General features: G+C 45.0%; 1 protein-coding gene across 1 annotated transcript in view; it reads right to left on the minus strand.

Annotated features, from left to right (window-relative positions):
* The window catches only part of LOC139060301 (thiopurine S-methyltransferase-like), a 28,990-nt gene extending 19,600 nt beyond the window's left edge, over positions 1–9,390 (minus strand). The window contains exons 1-3 of the mRNA XM_070539401.1: positions 9,291–9,390; positions 2,868–2,960; positions 2,111–2,240 (exon numbers count right to left, since the gene is read on the minus strand). Coding sequence (XP_070395502.1) covers positions 2,111–2,240; positions 2,868–2,960; positions 9,291–9,382 — 315 coding nt within the window. The 5' untranslated portion in view covers positions 9,383–9,390. The remainder of the gene's footprint in view (positions 1–2,110; positions 2,241–2,867; positions 2,961–9,290) is intronic.
* Between the last annotated feature and the right edge of the window lie 12,787 nt (positions 9,391–22,177).

Here is a 22,177-nt window from a genome sequence, read left to right on the forward strand (position 1 = left end):
GGGCCGAATAGGTTCTGCATTGACAATAGTTAGACTTCCACGTTATTGAATGTTACGTACGTTTCAAATATGCATAATTGTTTGTAATTTTCTTGTGCGTTACTTTACCCTACCCTTCCACAAGCCTCATTTAGGCAAACTTTAACAACCAAGTAAACTTGCAGGCAAAGTGATGGCCTCCTCTCAGACAATGCTTCTGGTGAAGTACGATTGCAGTATTCTTGTTTTTGACTATTTAAATTTGCAGCCGCGACAATATTGTGATACAATTTTCTGTTATTTACTCAATATGTTAAGCTTCACAAGATGTTTGTCATGCGAGTCAGAGACAGAGGAAGAGGAGAGGAAGAGAGTTTGACCAGACACAAGTATTCCATATGCTCGCCTGTACGTGTTTTTCCAAAAATAGTGGTAGAAATATGCAAGAGGAGACACAAAGAAATTAACAGCCGCACTAAACATTCACTTAGTCAATTGGAGCGCAAAAAGCGCCTTCATGTGGTGCGAAATTAGGTCATGTCTATGTTTGATGATTACCTCCGCCGGCAGTTGTGCGTCGCCGAACTCATGAAGCACAGCACAGTAGGACTACTGGAGACATTCCTATGTAATGTGTGCAAAAACTTTCGTGAAACCATTTTATGCAAACTTTCCGACATAACTAATCCAGTAGCATCATCAGCCTTATTTCTTGAATAACACATTTATCGTCATCTGAAGGGGCCGGAGATGTTGACAACAAATGCGTAACTGCAACAATCCATTCCTAGAGGGAAAACAGCTTTTATACACCATGCATGGTGGTGCCACGACTGATCAATACGTCAAAGTGAGCTTTCTAAAAAGCACGTTCCTTTATTTTACAGGTCCATAGAAGGCGTGCTTGCACAGCTTTGACCACACTGATTGATAGCCTGAGGCTCAATTTGACCTTTCGGCCTGAACAGAATTACACAATCATCAAAGAAGCGCTGCCGCATTCATGGCAGTGAAAACAGAAGTGATCGCTAGGTTACACTGTCACATTCATATTACACTTCGTTAAAGCGCAATGACACCGTCCTGTCTTTCCTATGTACAGAGTTGAGTAGCCTTGCCTACAGGGCACCACCGGGGCTCTGCAGAGTAAGGCAGTGCCGTGTAACGTTTACTGCTGAGTTCGAGTTAGGTGTCTTCTGTGCTCCCGCGACAAAAAGAAGCGAGTGCCTGCTCATCGCTTCCTTGTCGAGTTTCCGACTTGTGCATTCGCTTCCTGCCGAAGAAAGCAAGTGTCACTGTGTCACATCATACCTAAGTGGCACAGTGTATGAGAAAGGTGTTTGTAGAGCTCCTCCACCACGCATTCAGCATGTAGCAAAGAACGTGCGGGCTTATTGACTTTCGTATACGGCAATTCCACATGGTTCATTTATTTCACGTTTTACTAATTAACATCCATCATTAATTCCAGTAAGCGATAGTAGTTGACAATGTAGCAAGGAAAAGGCTGCACCGTTGACTTTTAGACATAGAGGCTTAACCTAAGCTCAAGAAGGGAATTAGTGACTCCTCTTAATGTCACTTACAATAACTGGTGAGCAGCTTCGTTCGTAGACGTCAATTTACAAATATATGTATTGTCCATGTGGAATATCAAGCCCTCGAAATCTGATGGAAAATGTTGTGGCAACAATGCATTAGTGCTTTAAAGTATGTAAAGCGGATTGTACTTGCTTGCTGTACTCCTTATGATAGCCTTTCTTCAGACGTTTCCCCTATCATTTCGGTTCTCAAACGCCTTTCTCTCAGCAAAAATATATAAGAAACTTATTGTCCTCCCGCAAATAATTAAAGTTAATACAAACCTAGAGCCTCAATATGGTTAGTCCATGTGCACTTTTTGTATTTCGAAAAAAAGCTACTCTATCTTGGCCGTTGGCATATTGCTTATCAAAACCGTAACTCGACTCATAGTGCACTCCATTGTAAACTGGCTCCTGTGTAATACAGATGAATTCTGAGGCAACAAAGTGTGTGCTTCAGTTCACCACTCAATGCGTCAACTGATCATGTTTCCCACAATTTCGTAAATGCTGTATGTGAAGCCTATTTGTTGATAAAAATTCCCTACCCTGAGTATTTTGCAGTTAATAATGGGACAAGTTGCCTCTTCCAATTTCAGCCCATTCTCGTCGAAAAAGCTGCGCACGCAGTCTTCCACGAATTCCACACCAATGACGGTGTGCCCTAGGTCATAAAACCTGTAACGGAAACAAAATATAATGACAAACAAGACAAACGATACCAGACTAAAAGATAGAGATGATGCCCCAAGAATGACCGCTGGATTTTAGACCAAGCCCTGCATTTTTTTTTTGTTGTTGTTGCTCAGGCGTTTGTCAAACTCTTAGCATCAAAGCTTTATTTATAGCCGTATATGATTGCTGTCCGCGAAAGATTGTGTCGAATTTTTTACTATAGGTAACATGTACTACGTGGAAGCAAATAGAGCCACAGCCTTTATTTGTGAAATTTACCACTTATTATATTTCTGCTTTTAGCAGTTACTAAGCCTTCTCTCATTGAAAATTTCAAGATGGGAACATGACTCGATTTATCATTGCCATTGCAAAGAAAAATTTCCATGAAAAAATCCCGCACCCTTTCCAACAAACAAAATTGATGGAAATACTAAGCGAGAGCGAGCCAAAGAAATAAATATTTGTACCTGACAGCCGAAGACGTTATGACACGCCTCTAGATGGTATATCTCCAAGACATCGTCTAATTACATGCCAACATACTCAAAGGTTTCTTCGGGAGACCACCTTCTCTATACAGCAGGTGAGAATTAGCTGAGACTCAAGTTACTCTAGAGGTTTACTCACCACTTCAGTTCTGATGCTTTTCCGCAGAGGGGTATGAACACACGAGCGCGCGATTTTCCCGCGGTAATAACTTCTTTGTTGTCACTCAAAAGTCTGAAATCAACGAACCTATTATGTTTCAGACGATCATGGAAATTCTCAAAGAACATTTACTTACACGTCTGACTACTGTGAAATCTATTACTCCCAAATATCAGAGTGCACCGTGTGCAGGTGAAGAGATTGTCAAACGTATTAAAAATAAATTATCTGTCATACCGTACCGGCGACACCCCAAAGGAGAATATAGAGATTTTTAATAATTAGATCATGCTCAGCAGCAACTTAGCGAAATTTGCTAATAACAAGGACTCAAATAAAGGGAATATATATTGAGAAATTTCACCTATAAGATTCAAAATTTCTTGTTGCTGCCGAAGCTAAAGGCTCTTTTAGCAACCAAAAATAGATAGCGAAACCATTGACCTCCTGTCATACGGTATGCTGGCAATGAAATCTAGTGTGTGGCTCTTGTTTTTATTAGAGAACAACTCAAACTGCAATAAAACAATAGATAAAATACAGTTTGCCTCACGTGACAGACACGTGATATGTACCTTCCTAAATTTCGTCAATGATGGTGTGCCTGTCCATGCATGAGTTCCTCGAATATTGGTACACCGCAGTCATCATTTCCTTCAGCTACGTACAGACGGCGTGTCTGACCATGAGCTCTATCGAGCAATTTCCCTTGAGAGGGGGCCGGGCTCATTCCTCGCTGTGTCATAAGCGATGAAATCATCGTTTGGTGCAGGGAACGTCTGAATACGGAAACGTATTGAAGCGTCGGCTCAATAAATTGAACATACAATGTCAATTCAAAGTATAGATGTAGCTTTTGAATATTTCTCATTTACATTTCATGGAGGCGACACTATCGATGATGTTTCCCCCTTAACTTGGATTCCGTCGTTTTGTGCTAGTTATAGTTGCGATTACGTACAATAGATAACTTCGGCCCCTCGGTAATTAACAAGTAGACAACTAGGGTCTCAGGAAACGTGCGATGGCGGATGTGCCATTGTGTATGTGCTCAGTCTCGGCCACTCACCGAGTATAATTTTCCCAATCGAAGGCAATGCGTATGAAGGCTGAAATGTATGAAGTTGGAAACTCAAGAATTGAAACGGGAAGAAAGTTCGTTAAATGTACTCCTGTTCATTTATGTTTGGTCTTGCGGCGACACACTCCGCGCATACTTCTGCGCACCCTCCGTCTTCTTATCATCTGGCCCCGCATCACACAGCTGCACGCTGGACTGCATGGTGAATAAAACATAGCGCCACCGCCACGTCACCGCAGGTATGCGTCACCAACGGTGGCTATAAAAACAGGCTGCCTGGCTGAGAAAGGGGCCTTCTACCTTCCGCTACTGTGACGAACGTAGCGTTAGTATGCCCGTCCGCTGCCATCGTTCGTCGAATAAAGAAGCGTTACGTTTTTATGTTGGGATTCGTCCTTCGCTACACACGACATCCCACATCTGGTGACCCGGACGTGATAAACAACGCGTCGCCATGGACGAACAAGACGCCCTTCAACGACGGCAGCGGACGGGCATACCAACGCTACGTTCGTCACAGTAGCGGAAGGTAGAAGGCCCACTTTCTCAGCCAGGCAGCCTGTTTTTATAGCCACCGTTGGTGACGCATACCTGCGGTGACGTGGCGGTGGCGGTATGTTTCATTCACCATGCAGTCCAGCGTGGAGCTGTGTGATGCGGGGCGAGATGATAAGAAGACGGAGGGTGCGCAGAAGTATGCGCGGAGTGTGTCACCGCAGTCTTATCCCTCGTCAAGAAGGTCACGTCATTACTGAGAAGAACTGCGTCAATGCGTGGCTTGCGAGAGAGCATTAACTAGTGTGCGTGCCAATGGAGGTAAGACTATTCCAACGGCCGAAAAAGCGGCGGCCAAGAAGACTCATCTCGCTGAACAGGCGCGCATACATTCTGTCGCTAAACACAAACACGTACTAAACACAAGTGCAAACGACGACAGCGAGCAAGCTTAGCTATACCATAATGGCCACGTAGAGATTCGCGTTTTCTCCTTTCAGCACCAAGATGCGAAGGAATCATCTACATGAAGACTTTAGAACGAGAAACAGACTAATTCGTCAGACAGTTCAGGCCCTCTTTTCCGAAGCAATGCACGTCAACAACAAAATCACGAACATTGACAATCGCAATCACAAATAATGTTAAAAAAATTTCGCCGCACTTGCACTTTAACATATTTCTTTGATCTCGATAATTTTTCACTTTGGGCGTGAGACGCATTTTTCAGGGGACCGAATTTCTAGTAAGAATGAATGTCTTTATTCGGGGCTGCCGTTTTATGTGCAAGGTAATTAAGGACCCGATGTGGCAGAATGTTTTCCTTTTTAACCACATCAAACGATTCTAGCTTATGCGTATCCGCATACATGAACCTTCTGGGTCACCCGAGCCACTTTTGAAAGGAGTGATGCTGCTCCTGTAATGCCAGAGGTTAGTTTCAGTGGATAATCGACGCGCACTTCGTATAATGACATGAAGACTTTATTGAAGAAACGGAACGCATTCCAGTACGCGCAAATGGTTTATTTTTTCAAATCTTCAGGCAGAATATATGACCAATAAAAATGTTCATGGGGCGCATGTAATTTCGTATAGCATCAGAAAAATGGTAGCCGACGTTTTGGACGTTGACGAGCTGCACAAAACCAATGGCACGTGACTATAGGGACCCAAGTTGACATCATATAAGGCCACAGAAGACCGCCCTATGCACAGTGACCATGTTGGTGTCGAAAAGGTATCAAGTACGGCGCACACCACGCGACACATCCAAAGTTACACAACCATGTGTGCCAAGTTAGTGGTAAAAAGGTTCATTGAGGAGTCAATTCCATTCAATTCAATTCACTTTATTTCAACACCACAATGTTGAGGACCACGAACAAAACGCTTTTTTACGGCTTTACAAGATCCGCAGTCCTTTTTTAACAAGATTGGCTCCTACTCAGTATCACATACTCAGCGACGAAAATTAGTCACTTGGAGGGTCTCGAAAACGGTTTCCTCAGCATAGTAGCCCGCTTCTCTACCCATAGGCCACGGACGCCCCAATGACCCACGTTCGCGGGGAAGCGGTTGGCAACATAGATAGCAACAGAGCGTATAAAAACATCTCTGAAAGTGCCTGAAGTACTCTAAAAATGTTAATCGTACGAAAAACGTACAACACCATGACGATTGCGTATACATGCGGAAGCTATAGTTGCAAACTACATGCCAAGTTAGTGAAAATTTGGAGTTTTTTCGCAATTTCGGCACATTATCAACTTTCTGTGTCCGTATCGGCCATAAACAAGTACTTATACCTCTTTCAAGACTATGGGTTATATTGTAAATTTGCTTGACAAGGCTTGTTGTTGGGCTAGTTGGCTCCTACTATCACGTGTGGTGGTCATTCTTGTTATTTTCTTTTTATCTTTGCCGATATTACAGTTCTAAATTAAATTTTCATTCACCAAGCACAAGTAATCAGCTATACCAGAGGACCTTAACCACACACACTTTATGCTAAAACCTAAAACTGCCTGTATCGCATCATTGAACTAGGCTAAAAGCCCTGCAATGCCTTTAGCATAAGGAAGTGGCACACGAACCGAAAAAGCTCACCGCGTATTCTTAGTAATTCTCTCAAGTATTTTTTTTTCTCTAGGCGACCATGCATCTCGGCGCTATTTTTTCGGATTGGCGCGTATCGAGCCAGATGGCCACACGTAACTTCATAACCACCGCACGAGCAGTAACATACTTGGGGAAGCAAAGGGAAACATTTTAGGCATTAAATTTAATGCAATTGCTTAACACGAATAATAAAGCTTTCCCACTTACAGCGATTTTCGTATGTATAAGATATGTTTGCAACGCACTCATTCACATGCAGCTTCCTAACTTTCGATAACAACCTTGTTATTGCGCCGAGCCTACTTAGGGTACTTCAGCCACGTTTCGGGGTTCATCTGAGGATTTATCTATCTCTCGTTCCCTAGCCGTTTTGATGCAAACTCGGTCACTGGACAGGCGGCACTGGGTATGTGGCCCTGTTCAAAGACGCTCTTCGATCCCAACTAAGTGACTTGGGTATGTTCCACTTGGTCGGTGCCACTCGTCAATGAACCAGACGGAAACTACGGCCACTGGGTATGTGTCACATGTTATGCGCCTTTCTTCAATGAATGTCTTGGAGGGGAACTTGCGTATATGAGCATGTTACACTCCGTATGTGGCGCACTTCAATGGCATGCGTTAACCCGCTTCATGGCAAATCGCGGTATTTGGTTTTTGTCAGTGCTTATGTGACGCTTGATATCTAACCACTTTCACTCCAACTTGAGTCGCTGTGTATTTGAAACTGCGTATATACCCCGCTTCAATGAACATATTCGATGTCAATTTGGGCTATTGGCTATATGCAACTGAATTCTAGTCTCTGCTGAAATAACCTATTTCCAGGAACTTGGTGTACAGGGATTCCACCACTTGTATGTGCCGGAAGGTATGCTCCTCTTTTTAAAGAAAGTCTTTTATGCCTACTTTGGGCTCTAACTAAATGAAACTACATGTGTAGCTCTTCAACGAACATCTTTGGCGCAACCTTGGCCATCAAGGCGTGATCCACTTGGTATGTACCGTTCGCCAATGACAACAGAGTAAACATTTAAATTTATCCGATGCTGAGCAAAGTCGAATCCGCGTCACATACATTAAGACTATCTTGTTTGTCTACATATTCATACAAACTCCGTGCGGAGACATCGCATCGGTGGTGTCGGTTGACTCAGCGCATACGGTAGACAGCGCCAGAGATGAACCGGCTGTACACACACCTCAAACATGACGCGTTTCGTTCGTTGCAATATGGTATATCGATACATTGATTCAATGCTAACCACACTTATGTCGGCCTATGTTGTTAGATGGACTCTGCCGGAATGTTTTTTTTTTTTATCTCTTTGAAGCGGTTCGAAAATCAAACAAATCTAAATGGCTAATAGACGCGCCACTGTTTGTAACTACGCGCGCATAATTATGTTCTTCCATTATTGAGGTATTTGCGTTCCTATGTAAGTACGTGTGCATTACTGCCTTAGAGTAAGCACGTTAAGTAGCACGTTGGTGACACTGTCATTAAAACAATTGAGCATGTTATTTTCTGTTCAACAATAAAAATGGCTGGGTTTATTCAAACTCCTGTATAATAGCAGTATTACTCAGGCATTCCATTTTGTATGGCGCATCTACGCTACCTGAATCAAACATCGGTTCAACAAAACACATTGCTAGGCTGTCTGGCGCATGATCAGTTATCAGGATCGTGCCGCAGCCAAAGACCCGAACGACGGAATCAACATAGAGTGCACCTGTGTACGTTGCTGGAGTCGTGCCGCGTCTTTCGTTGCGTCACGATTCCAGCAACCAAAGATGGGTCATAAACCGAGCAATTTGCTTCCCTATTTCTCACCATTAGCGCCTTGCTGCTGTCTCTCAGAAGCCGTCGTGGTTGCTTAGTGATTATGGCATTGTGCTGCTAAGCACGAGGTTTCGGATTTGAATCCCGGTCGATGGGACAGAAATGCGAAAACGCCCGTGTACTTAGATTTAGGCGCACGCTAAAGAACCCCCAGGTAGTGCAATGTATTGCAGTCTCCCACTGCGGCTTGATTCATAATCAGAAGGTGATTTTTGCACGTAAAACCCCATAACTCATTTTTTTTTTTGCTGTCTCTCAAATTGCAACAAAGGGAGTCTTGATGATGTTTGCATGCAATTCCGTGCTGTGCGCTGTGTGCATTTTTGACAATACATTTCTATTACTTTATTGCACGTGATCAGAGTCCGTCTTCCTCGCCTGCACTATTTACCAATGCATATAAGGCTACGGTAACCACCTAAGTTAGAACTCAAATATACTTCAATACCCATGGTGCGAAACTTTTATTGGGTAGAACAATGAGTACGCAGATGTACATTCTCAGGACCACTTCCTTAAGTTTAGGTTCCAACTCGTTGAAGTCTACGTTAGAAAAGTCGGCATAGACAAACGGCTTGTATGCATGTACACGCACAAACATTATCTCCTATTCTCGCTGAGGTTATTCACAATCGAGTTTAAATGAACCGAACAAAGTGCATTGTGAAGCAGAAGAAATAGAACCTGAGTTATCATATTCTTACTCTTGTCTCCTTAGACAACCAGAAAAATGAACAATCATTTGGCTAGAAACTGCTGCGACCGATTTCCTGGTTCAATGTATGCAACGCTTCAAAGTACGTGCCGCTGCTTTATGCTCTCAACTTGGCAGCTTAACGAGTTTGACATATTGACTCACTTGGTCACACCTTCCTTCTGCCACATCGATTGTCCTTCCTTCCACATATAGTTCCAATATTCTTGGGTGTCTCGTGGCGATGTGCAGGCCATGGTGCTTGTTGAACGCCTTACCTAAAAGCTGGAGCAACGCGCACCTTTATATTACACAGCAGGGGCCTCAATACAAGTGGATAGCCCTGCCACGCACTGGCGCCAGAACCTTCACAGGAAGAGAAAGCGTGAGTTAACAAACAAAAACATCATAAGAGCGTTCGCACCTGCGCTCCCGCACTTCGTAAAACTTCATAAATGTAGCAAAACAGACCGCAAAACGTAGCAATTGCTTCGGCTCCGAACTCATTTGCTACACCACCAGGATTTTCCTATTGTGGAGCCCACCATCTTATATTTGCCTGCCTGGTCAATCGTCAAATAAGTGTGCTTACAAACTACCGATGCCTGGGCAACAAGCCAGCGTTTATTGGGTGGTTTGTTGCGGCAGGATTGAGGTGTCATAAACTGCTTCATTTAAAAAATGGAATTTTAAAGCAGTTTCTGATATATTTAATAAATAAATCCAAAATTTTCATTCTGTAATAGTAGAAAAAAACGCGGATTTAATAAAGATGCTGAGGCCCGGCGATGTACCATAATAATTTTATTCATAGCATAGCAATTCACGTTACGAAGGCAGAAATACGCACATACCCAGACAGAGTTTGACTGCCAGATATTTCACACCTAAATAGGCTGCATTCATTTAAATGAAATCTATAGGTTTCTGAGACATTTGTATGGAGCTGTTATGCAATGACTTTTTCCATTTTTTCCAGCGTACTGTATATGAACAGCTTTAATGTATTGGTTAAGAAATTCTTTTATCATGGTTATTTTTACTTCCTTTGTGTGTAATTGTGGCGACATTGCATTGTGGGGAGTGAAACAACTTTCGAGAATTTGTGAAGTGGCACAGCTATATATCTCTCTTTATTATTCCGAATGTCACTGGAAAGCACCTTACTCTACGACATGTGAACAGTCTGAATTTGAGGTTACATTTACATATAATATTTTCTGAAAACCCTGCCTGAATTCTGTGTTTGTGTAAATAAGTGTTGTGTGTTGTGTGTTGGTTAGAAAGTACCTATGTTATGGGCTTCATAACTTTCAGGCTTTAAGAGTCGTTTTGCAGGTACCACCGGGAGATTAATCACCTCTGAGGTGAAAACTTCTACTGCAAATTACGTCCCAATCTAAATGACGCTGTGAGAAGATTTGAACAAGTTTTAATGTGATTACCATTCTAGGACTTCTTCGGCAACTTTTCTCTGCCACCATCAAGGTATCCATCCGTTTTCTTCTTGGATGAAAAAAAGAAGCCTTTATTTGTCCGGTTCACGGCGGAATGGACCCCACGTCACACGAGTTCCTCACTCACAGCAGGCTGACGCTTTAGCGAGCTGCACCACGAATACGCTGCTTATGTGCCACCATTCAAACCCTCTTTTACGACGACTTGGGTCACTGACTTTTTGCCACGGGGTGTGCGGCTGGCAAGAGAGCGATTCTCACCTGTGCGCCATGCATCTCAAGGGTCACGCACAGAGTTCTGGGCAGCGACCGCTGTAGATGGCACAGCGTTTGCCGATGGATTCGCGGCAAAGGGTCCGGTTGCACATTTGTGAACCGGTCCTGTGAACGACGGTTAGCGATGAATGACTCTCACGATTAACGGCCACTGGCTTAAGTGCAGCCACTATAGTTCTCTTGGCGACGATCATTACTCGTCAGGTTTCCGCAGCCAAAACATGCTCACATAATTGTCCACCACAAGTGTGTGAAGTTTTCTTTAAACATCCTTTAAAACACTTCTTGCCTTCCAGCCTCCGCTAGAAAACTTCATATGCATGCTGAAAAGCATTGCACCATCTTTTCTTGGAAGGTAATGCACGTTTGCACGCGAACTTTTGAGGCGTTCGAGCCATGGGCGAAGTCAGGATTTTATTTCGAGGGATCGAGGGGGGTCCTACTCCTTAAATATACGTTCGTACGTGTATTTGTATATGTACGTGTACGTACGTGTATGGACGTATATAGGTGCATACAAACTAAAAATTTCGGAGGGGTTGGTACCCTTCCGGCTACGCCAATCGTTCGAGCTCAGCCTGCTTCAAAAAGTGTCATCTTGCTCAGCGCTTGCGAACAATTGCCGCATGTAGCTCGCGACCAGCAGACAAAAAAGCAAATGGAACACTGTGGGGCATTTACCTCCTGTGCGCGCGAGGAGTGGCTTCCCTACAGAGCGGGAACATAACATCGGCCTATGCTCGACTCAGCTACCTGAGGGAGCACAAACAGGGACACTAGTCAGCACAGCCTCCACTGCTCGAGTGTGGGGTTGGGTATTTTCCGCTATGCATTTACGTTGAAGCACGCCCGTGTGGAGTGATACACTCTAACAAAGGGGACATCTGTAGGAGTATAGTGTAGCGTGCATTGTATGTACTCTGCTTAAATATGACTTCTTGTTGGTTTGTAATTGTCGCCATGCTACGGCATCTGTGCGTGAGAGGTTCTTGTGTGGAGGTGGGTATTGTTGTTTGTTCAATCCGTGGAGTTGTAGCGTGGCGTTGTATTGGAAAGGTGCGGGCTGCATAGATGCGGCCATATCGGTCTTTCGTGGCCCACAGGAGCAATGAACTCGGGCTACAGCGTCCGCACGGTAATTTCCACGGAGGGACTGGTGTCCTGGAGCCCATACTATGCAAATGTCCCGAAATTGGGAGGCTTGTTTGGGGAGTCAGTAGGCGATGGAATATATTCTGCCTCTCGCGTAGATAGGGCAAGCTGCCTGAAAGTCAGTAATAATTGTGACGTGCTCGTTGGTTGCACTAGAGGTGATGGCGAAGACGATGGCTGTCTCAGCTTCGAGGGTGCTGGCAGCGCCGCCCGTCATCGAGACCACCCCTTAAGGGTTATGGTTCGCAGCGCTGGCCGTCATGGCTGCTTTCTGGGGGTACTGTGCGGCATCTGTGTATAGTGTGGTAGGGAGTCCGCATATCTTCTCTGGGGGGTCTTTGGGTGAGCTTGGCGACCACCAGCATGATGTTCCAGGTGCATGCTTTTGAACATAAGGGCTACTTTGATGTGCTTCCATATGTTGGGGGCTAGATGGATTGCATTTCAGTGGCCTTTGCCGTGTGTGGGGTAGCCCAGGCACACTAGGACTGCTCTTCCTGCTGGTGTGGGGGCTAGGCGTTCGCGTTGGCTCGGGAGATAGGCGCCTATGGTTTCTCTTATTGCGTTATGCACTCCTAGGGCCCCTAGCTTGAGTAGCTGTTCCCGCTGGTAGGCGGAGCCCTTGCTTGTTTGCTTTCCTCAGAAGTATGTCTAATTGATCTTTGTCTTCCGTAGTAACGGCAGGTACAGGCAGCGTAGGCGATGCGACTTATTTTCAGGGCCTGAACGAGCCATGTTCTGTCGTTTCTTTCAGTCCGTATTGTCTGGTTCCAAATCCTTTGCATGATATGGAAAGTGGTCCGCTCGTTACGTTGGATGGTGTATCCGCCTCCGCCGTCCCGTTGTATGTGGAGGCCGAAGATGCGGACGAGATTTACTGTGGGTATTTCTTTGCCGTCGGGGTTGAGTGAGATGTGGGTTATTTCATGGAATTTTCTTCCTGATATCTGTCGAACAATTCATAGTTCTGACTCCTCGGGGGAGCATCAGAGACCACTTGCTTTTGCACATTGCTGTACGATGTCGGTCGCTTGTCGGAGCGCGTCTTGTTTTTTTCGCTTCGGAACCATTGGTGCTCCAGTTGGGGATAACATCGGAGTATATTGCATGCCCGATTCCTGGTATTGCGTTGAGTTTCCCAGGTACGTTCATCATAGCAATGCTGAAAAGGGTGGGTGATGGGACAGCACCTCCTGGGGCTCTTTTGTCGTGGGTAGGTAACGTCGAGGTTCTGAGTGAGCCAATGCATATTGTTACCGTGCGGATGCTTAGAAAGGTGCGTATGTAACTGCAAGTATTACGACCGCAATTCGCGAGGTTTAGGACTGTAAGGCTGTTATTGCCAGCCAGATTGTCGAAAGCGAATTTGAGGTCGAGTGCTAGAATCGCTATGGTGTTGTTTGGAGAGATGCGTTCAAGGACTTGTTCCTTCAGCTGAAGGATGTAGTGGGAAGAAAGGTGGGGCCGGTATCCAAACATTGTTTAGTGAAAGAAGCCTCTCGATTCTAGGTAAGGTTGAAGTCGGTTAAAAATGACATGTTATAGAAGCTTCGCTAAACATTATGGGCGTGACATTTGTCTCCCCTTTTCTATGCTCGAGGGTTTGCCTGGCTTGGGAATGAGTATGATTTCTGCATTCTTCCAATTCCGCTGGTACCCGCTTCCCAATAATGATTAAAGATTTCAGTAGCAGTTGAATGGTGCTGTCATCCAGATTACACAGGAACCTATTTATTTTGTCTTTGCCTGGGGTGGTATTTTGTGTAAGTGCATGGATTGCATGTTGCACCTCAAAGATAGTGATCGGCTCGTCGAGGTCGTGGTTGTCATCCACGCTGTACTTGGGAGGTTGTCCCTGTGCGGGTTTGAAATCACCTATGTACCGCGACGGCAACTTCTCCAGGCTTTCGTCAACAGAACATGGATGGGCGTGGAGGATATGTAGGTTTGTTTGCTGGCTAACTGCTTTGCATTACATGGGGTTAAGAAGACGGCGTAGCAGCGACCATATTTTGGCCATGCTTAGAGTGCCCTTCAGCATTTTGCGTTGTTGTGGCCAGTCGGGATGGGTGAGCTCCTCTGCGTGGAATCCTGCGGTTGCCGTGAGTTTCCCTATACGTAGTTTCAGTCTGCAATTATGTTTTTGGCGCTTCGATCTCCTAAGACGGCCTCGGCGGGCTTTCCACAGGCGAAGAGGGTACGTGTCTACGGCGGGAATGTTTGTAGTGAGCGTGATATATGTAGCATGTCTGTCTACGTCTTGCTGGAGCTCTCGTACCAACTGCTAGAGACGCGTATTACGCGTTGAGGAGTCACCCGCTGGCTCTTTGCGAAAAGGTGTCCAATTTGTGAGCGTTAGGTTATTTATTGGGCAGCGTGCATGCGTAACGTTCAATGTAGTGGCAAGCATGCAGTGGTCCCTGCACACGGTTTCCTCCGTGTTATGCCAGGTGGCTCGCTGTATATCCCTTTAGTGAGGGTGAGGTCAGGGGACGTATCTCTGGAGACGCTGTTTCCTAGACCTGTCTGGTGTGTGGGGGTCTGTGAGGATGGTGATACGGTACTGCTGTATCATGTACTGGAGTGCAGTCCCTTTTGATCTGGTTGTCGTCTAGCTACATGCCTGTTGAGCCACGTTGAGTTCACCTTCTATCAGCAGGTTATTGTTTTTGGCTATGTCAATCGCTTTATAGATCAAGTAGTAGAACTATGCCTGCTTCTGCTTGGGTCGACTGTAGATGTTCTGGTTGAGATGGCTCTTTCGGCCTCGTTGCAGCGGCAGGATTTAAATTAGGTAATGATCGCCGTGACTGCCGTCTATTGTGTATTCTATGCTTCTGAGTTTTTTAGCTGTAAGTGTGGCCACGTGGCTTTCAGGTGTGGTGGTATTTTGTGTTGTAACCTGTTTCGGTTTTGTGTGTGCATGTTTCCTACAGTGCCAATACGTTCCGTGTCGTTCTGGCCTTACTCATCATCATCATCATCATCATCATCATCACCATCATCAGCCTGGTTACGCCCACTGCAGGACAAAGGCCTCTTCTATGCTTCTCCAACAACCTCGGTCATGTACTAATCGTGGCTATGTCGTCCCTGCAAACTTAATCTTATCCGCCCACCCAACTTTCTGCCATCCCCTGCTACGCTTCCCTTCGCGTGGAATGGTTACTCATGAAGTATCTCAATAATCCTGGCTTGCGTTTGTAGCTACGACAATCCCGTTGCCAGATTAGGAATGGGTTTTTGTTGCTATGATTGGTTTTGCTATTGATCCTGGCTTATGGTTGGATCGGCAGGGTGTACCTGATCTACTTTCTGACGTCCCAGTGTTATCACTTGTTTACGTAGCTGATATTTTGCGATCCGTGTTTCTTCGATTGTACTTGCCAGTTGCTAGATGCTTTGTTGCGTTGCTAGCAGCGGCTGTTGCGCTACTTTGACTTTCTCCCAACTTGTGCGATTTCTTCCAGTTTTGCTGATTCCGCAAGTATCATGTGTTCAGAACGTTCCTAACATGATGGAATTGAGTGTGTGCTTATTGGTGTGGACTGCTTAGTGGCAGTACGACTTGCGTGTAGTTCTGCAATGTGTGTGCGAACTTTGTTGTTTTCCTCGTGAAGGCGTTTGGTTTCATCTCTAATGCCCTTTAGTTTAGCTATAATTTACTGTTTACTATTATTATTGCATATATAAGTAGATAATTGTCGGGGGTGGATGCGGTGTGCAGATATGATGGGAGGTTGTTATTTTGGGGGGCTGTATGAGATGGGAAGAGCCGTGCTGACCAGCTCACAATTTGTGACCTCGGCACAGCAGGTACGCTGAGGTTTCGGGTCACTCCCTGTTGGTTCGGTGAACAGGAACGGGAACGCTTCCGTTTCTTGTCTGTGTGTCACGGAGACTACGATCGTCAGTGCTCCCGGTGGCTAGTCCTTTCTTATGTTGAGGGTGCCTTCTTCAATCAATCAGGGCACTCCTTGGGAGCCGTAGAATGACACCCCTGGCAGAGGGCGCATCGGGAGTGACAGGGGTGGTCCTAAGTGGGGTTCCAAGTACTACACTGGGGGCGTACGATGATTTCTGGAGTTGGGCATACATCTGTCTGGAGGCCGCCTTGGTGGCAGATACGGCAGACAACCGTTGTGGGTCAATACGGTTTTCATCGCACTTCACCGCTGTAATATTGCATGTACAAGGGTGCAGCCTTGTCAGTAAATGTGATCACTACCACGGTGGTTTGTCCGAACATACAGGCATGTAATATTTCTCGGCCAGGTGCGTAGAACCCGTTGAGGAGTACTTCTTTGGGAGTCCTTGCGGGAATGTCGTAAATGGCCCCTTTGGCGGAGCTGTCGGGTGCCACCACGTATGCCATGACTGCAAATTCTTGACCACTCAGGTGAATTTTAGGGATAGGACGGATGCTCATAACTATCTCTTCGTTTGTCGTGCTAAAAATAGCGATTATTTGTACTGGGTCAATTCTAACAGTAAGGTTTCATACGTGCTCAGTGGTGGGACGCTGACATGCCGTTTGATGGCTTCAGTAACCCGTGGCCTGGTCTAGGTGGCAAGGTTGATTCCTTCTCGGGAGCAGATGACTACCTTGGGGTAGTTTCGGGGAAGTGGTAGGAGCCGAGGTAGTCGGAGGACCGAAAGGTCTCGCTGTTGGAATGGTGGATTGGTCGGAGTCTATGTCTTTTGCCAACTGTACTTAACAGTGGGCCATTCTACACCGGCAGGTTCATAAGGAAGTGAGATTTGTACGTGTTCAAGATGCATCTCGGTACCGTCGTTGGTGGCCGTTGGTACGCCGGACTGGCTCAAGATCTTACCGGCGCAACCATGCCCGTCGTCAGGCATATTTGTCCAGACGCCTATTGCGAAGTTGAGAGTCTGGCAACTGATAGAGCAAGCGACTTACAGTACACATTCGGGTAGCCACAAGTCCCGCTAGACGTATGCAGTCGATTGATGCTGGTTGTGGTGGCGTCGACGGCAATTATCGAGGATTTACCGATGTAAACGCTCCAGCCCATGTGCGACACACCCTAGGCGTCGCCCGCATGGGCCAGGCAATGCATAGCGCTGTTTGAGATTAAACCAAGCGATGCAATATGGGACGGGGCATTACTGTATATCCAGATTTATATGTGACGCGTTTATATTCGCAAACAGCACTAGGACAAACGAAGCGCTGCAAGGTCAAACAACGCGTTTGTGTAAATAGACTTGTGTGTTTGACGCGTTGTTGTGCCCAAACAGCACCACGATCACCACGTTGAAGACGGCCGTTTTCTACTGCGGCCGTGCGAGCCTATAGTTGGGTACTGCATGGCTCTTGAACAGACGTTAATTACAGAAACAAGGGATTGTTGCGCGATTAGTGAGTCTACACAACTGTTTTTAGCCAAAACAGCTGGATAGCCCCCACGTTGATGATCGTTTTCTACTGCAACCATGCCGGCTGATTGTTCGGCTCTACATGGGCGCTGAACTGATGTTAGCTAGATGCACAGGTAATCGTGGCGCGATCAGCTACACTGTATACAGCCTTCGTCGTACTAGTGTTCCTGCCTTGTTGTCAATGTTAAAATGACGAAAACATTTAGAGTCCGACGCTGAAGTGTTAAAAGGTCTTTGGTGAAATACTCGATAACCACATACCTGTCCAAACAAGAAAACTGAAGAAAGAAGAAAAGAAAGTTGTTGGTTTTAAAATATGAAAGTAATCTGCAGAATTTGTCAGTAAGGTATTTTACCCACAATCTTCACCAAAGACGTAGGAAACAGTGCAAGGAAGAAGTTTATTTACACTAATTACAAGTATTGACCTCAGCGTGTGTGGAGATATGTTCGCCAACCAATTTATGTACAATGTATCTCAGCCTTGTCATCTCCACGCGATGATGTCTTCATTTCAGATACCGGGTAAAGAGCCTGTGGAAATATGAAATGGTCTTCGATGACACAGGCGAGTAGTGGATGTCATGCCTCAGTATCAATTACCGGAAAAGCATCAACACTGAGCATGTAGACTATGCGTAAGTTGGGTTCGAACTTTAGATTACCGAGTCCAGTGTAATTCTCTTCTGCATTTCATGAGGTGGGTGACAATGTTTGTTTACTGTTGCCAGTTCAATTTAGTATATTTATGCTTTTTGGCATATTTTCCATTGTTTCTTAATGAAGGCGACATTCTGTGTTTCAATTTAAAGTTATCCGCATATTAAACCAAATTTCTAAAAAGGAGTTTTAGAGGTAGCCTGCCTTCTTTTGGGTAATTGGGCATGAGAGTCACAGAGGCATCATGGCTCACACATGGCCCCTTTAAACCTGAAAGGTGCTTCTTTCACACTGTTTCTGGCATGTTAAAAAGGAGGCCCACAATAATTGTAAGTGGCGTGCTTCCTTAGCTAGAAGTACTCAGCTGAAAGTGTAGCTGCTCTTTATTACTCTTTCCAAGGATGTGCTTTAGAATCTTAGAAACTACGACAGACGTGCGTGTTCAGTATGTTTGCAGGACTGAGGTAACTAGCACGGAAATCATTTGCAAGAGATACAAGTGCTTGCTCATTTCTTGTAAAAAAAAGGTTTGTTCTCATTGCATACAGTAAAATAAGGGCCAGTCGGACTTGGTTTAAAAGTGGAGAGGGATATATTGGTTGACATAGAACACAAAAGCCTTCTGACTACGCTGTAACTGTCTAGCACGCGGATTACCACTACATATTGGTCAGCAATGTAGGAAAGGAGAAGGTATGGTGAGATGACGAATGATAGCCATGAAGCACATTGGTCTAACAACAACGAAGCGAAAATTTGTGGCATTAAGAAAAAGATATACATCCCAGAAAAACAACTTACCCATTGCACGAAAAAAAAATTATTTTAAAAACCCTCAAGAACAGATCGCATTGCAGGAGTAGTAAGAGAAAATATATATATATATATATATATATATATATATATATATATATATATATATATATATATATATATATATATATATATATATATATTCAATTTCTTCAAGAAAAATCATTGTAAACAGCAGATTTCCATTCGCCACAGTACGGCATAAGAGCTACTGTCGGGGCATGTGGTTGCAGTCAGCTCCAGTCATTAATAGCAGCCTTGATCAAGTCTTACACAGTGTTAGGATATCGCAGGGCTCTCTGGTATCAGAACTTCATGAATAAGAGAATAGATTGCGAAGTCACCGGTTATCATCACGTGTTATTACTGACTCATATGAATCATGGGGCAGTCAGAAGGATGTGCTAAGCCTACTAATATTTTCCGAGAAACCGGTATGAGCTTCCATTGTAGGAGTTTGCTACGATCGGGTGGATGAGTCATCTTATATTTCCTGATTACATCCCTCCAACTTGCAGGTTTCCACACGGTGATTTCATCATCACTGTTCAGATGAAGCAGGGGTTCCTAAATAAAACGGAGCCATAAGAAAACAAGGTAAAGGGCAACGTTAGGCAGCTGAAAAGGCAATATAGGCACGAGCATCGAAACAGACATTTGTAGGTAAGATAACTGCAAGATTAACTTGTTTACATTCCCATAATATGTGCTTATAAAGCAGCCACGATAAGGGTGCCAGGAAACAGCAGCCATCTTGCTTGAGGTTCCTCTCAAGTTAGGAAACCGTTAGGAAAACTGAATAGCAAAGGGGTGTGGTTCCCACGTATACTTCTCCCATGTATACTGCATCATTTAGGCTAGGTTTCAAGACATCTGCATCTCAAAGAAAAATCCACGACCAATAAACGTTGCAGGAATTCCCTATAACAGTTTTCATTAGCAATGAGTTGGCACTAGGATGTGAAACTTTACAGTGCATGCATGTATCCAGTTTGCATCTTCAATAAACTGGCTTATATTTAATTGCACGTTGGAACATGTTTACCTGAGCGTACCTGGCATAGTGGCACATTATAGCAACTCCGCAATACCATGATGGTACAGTGTTAACTGGTAGACTACCGACAACGTGATGCTCATCTGTCTCTTGAAAGGCATCATCGCCTCTTGATCAGCACAATAAGCCCGGAACACACAATAAACAGCACACAGTTTCATTTATGCCTGTGGGCCTACGTGGTGCTGCGAAAATACCGTGCTAGAAATGTTGAAATACAACAGGTTCTTGAAACCAACTTTTCTTCTCAGATTATTTTATGAAGAAACCTCTCAATATTACTGTGCAGAGCTTGAACACTTTGTTAGGAGCGGGCTCCTGCTTACTTGTAAATTATGTGGAACTGGCTCATTACATCTTGAGAATTCTTCGGCACAACGCTCATGCTTGTTCATAAGTCTATCGTGGTGCTGGCGAAAACAGGATAAGTGGGTTGCTGAAGTTAATGGCTCTTGCCAAGCCTAAATGTACAGCATCAATAGTATCAAAATTGCATTCTTTTTTATTCTTGGTCCAGTTCTCTTACACAGAAGCAATATTGTGTTTGAAACATAACCGTAGAATTGCAACTGCTGAATCTGAGCATGAATATTAAATGTGTTATTTGAGAGCTTCAAGGATTTCCTAAGGTGGCAACTGAAGGGCTGTTTGCAAAAAATGGCTGTAAAGCCAACTACCTTGTGCGCAAGATTTCAGATACCGCACGTCATACAATCTAAAGCACATAAAAATAAGTTTTAACAGAATATATAAGGACAGTTGCATTAGATTTCACTGGCATCATTAGCATATGTCACTGGTTTGGCACTTAAACACACTGTGAGAACCACCGTGGATCAGACGGATATATTCTAATCATGCGACTATGCTCCCTGGCATTAGAATTATTCCTTACAATTATATGAACCTCTAGCCAAGTCCTAATTTCTTTATGACTGGCCAAAAGCCTTGGCTTCTTGGACTGTCATGAAGCTTCAGTGCTTTTCTACCTCAAAATGTCACAAGTTTCTCTGCCGACAAAAGCTGTGCAAGAGAGCAACAGTAGGTTGGGGCGCTGCAGCAGAACATGGGATGCAGGGTTCCTGACACCGTCCATCGCAGCAATTGCACCACGAATCCACAAGATGAAAAAGCAAAACCTTTTCGAAGTTTCGGCTAAAGCTGAGCGGGGGGTAGTTGCATAGTAGTTTTAAAGCAAGTAATGGCAATAAGCACAGTTGTCTACCCTCACTTTTCAAACTGCAATTATTCCATGCTCTTGTAGCGCTGAACCCCTCTAACGTCGCAGGCATCGGCGTCTCGATGAGCTTCATAAGCTCCGCTTACACCTTCACACATGTGATTTCAAGGCGTCTAACAGCAATCTACGTGCCTTGATTCGCTCCATCTTCCGTGAGGAACTGCCTGCCCTAGCTTCGTCAAACCCTCCTGAGGTCCTTATGACGCCTCCTGGTTGCGGCCTATGCCATATAGTGAGGGAAGAGATAGCTGCCATGACCTGCCCGCAAGTCCCGCGTCCGCACCCTATCCCTACGCCAACTTACGCTCAGGTTGCCTCTCTAGTGCCCCCTCCCCGCAGCCACCACAACAGGCACCTGCACAACACGCGTCCGTGAATCCTATCACTATAAGACCACCACCTCTTTTGTCTTACAACGCATTGAGCCCACCTGGAGCGGTTCGCTACTACTGCGGCATCCGTGGCCACATTTCAAGATTTTGCGTACACCGTCAGCAAAATGAAAGGTGCCGCTGTTGCTGGTTTAAAAGGGATGAGTTTTCTGGCTCTATACCACAACGTCGGCGTTCTTACTACGGCTATTATCTACGGCGCTCCCCATCTGGACAGGACATGAACCCTGCCGGTTCACTGCATTTCCCACTCCATCGCTCTCCATCACCGATGCGGAGCTCCTGTTCCCCTCCTCGACCGGCTAAAGCATCCTCCGATCACCGCATGGAAAACGAAATAGTGCAGCTTCACGAAGGAAAGCTGCATTCATTGGACAACGTGAAACTCCTCCGGAGCGCCCGTCAAATGTACTTTTGGTGTGTGTTGAGGGACTCCAAACCGAAGCAGGTTGACACAGGTGCATCGCTTTCCGTTATTAGTACTGACTTGTGTTCTCGATTGGAAAAATGAAGACGCCGTATAATGGCGCTCCCTTTCGTTGTGCTAATGCAGTTATTGTTCAGCCCTCCGGTGTTTGGACTGCGCGTGTTTTCATTGA

The sequence above is a fragment of the Dermacentor albipictus genome, chromosome 5 (assembly GCF_038994185.2).
Source record: "Dermacentor albipictus isolate Rhodes 1998 colony chromosome 5, USDA_Dalb.pri_finalv2, whole genome shotgun sequence".
Taxonomy (NCBI): domain Eukaryota; kingdom Metazoa; phylum Arthropoda; class Arachnida; order Ixodida; family Ixodidae; genus Dermacentor; species Dermacentor albipictus.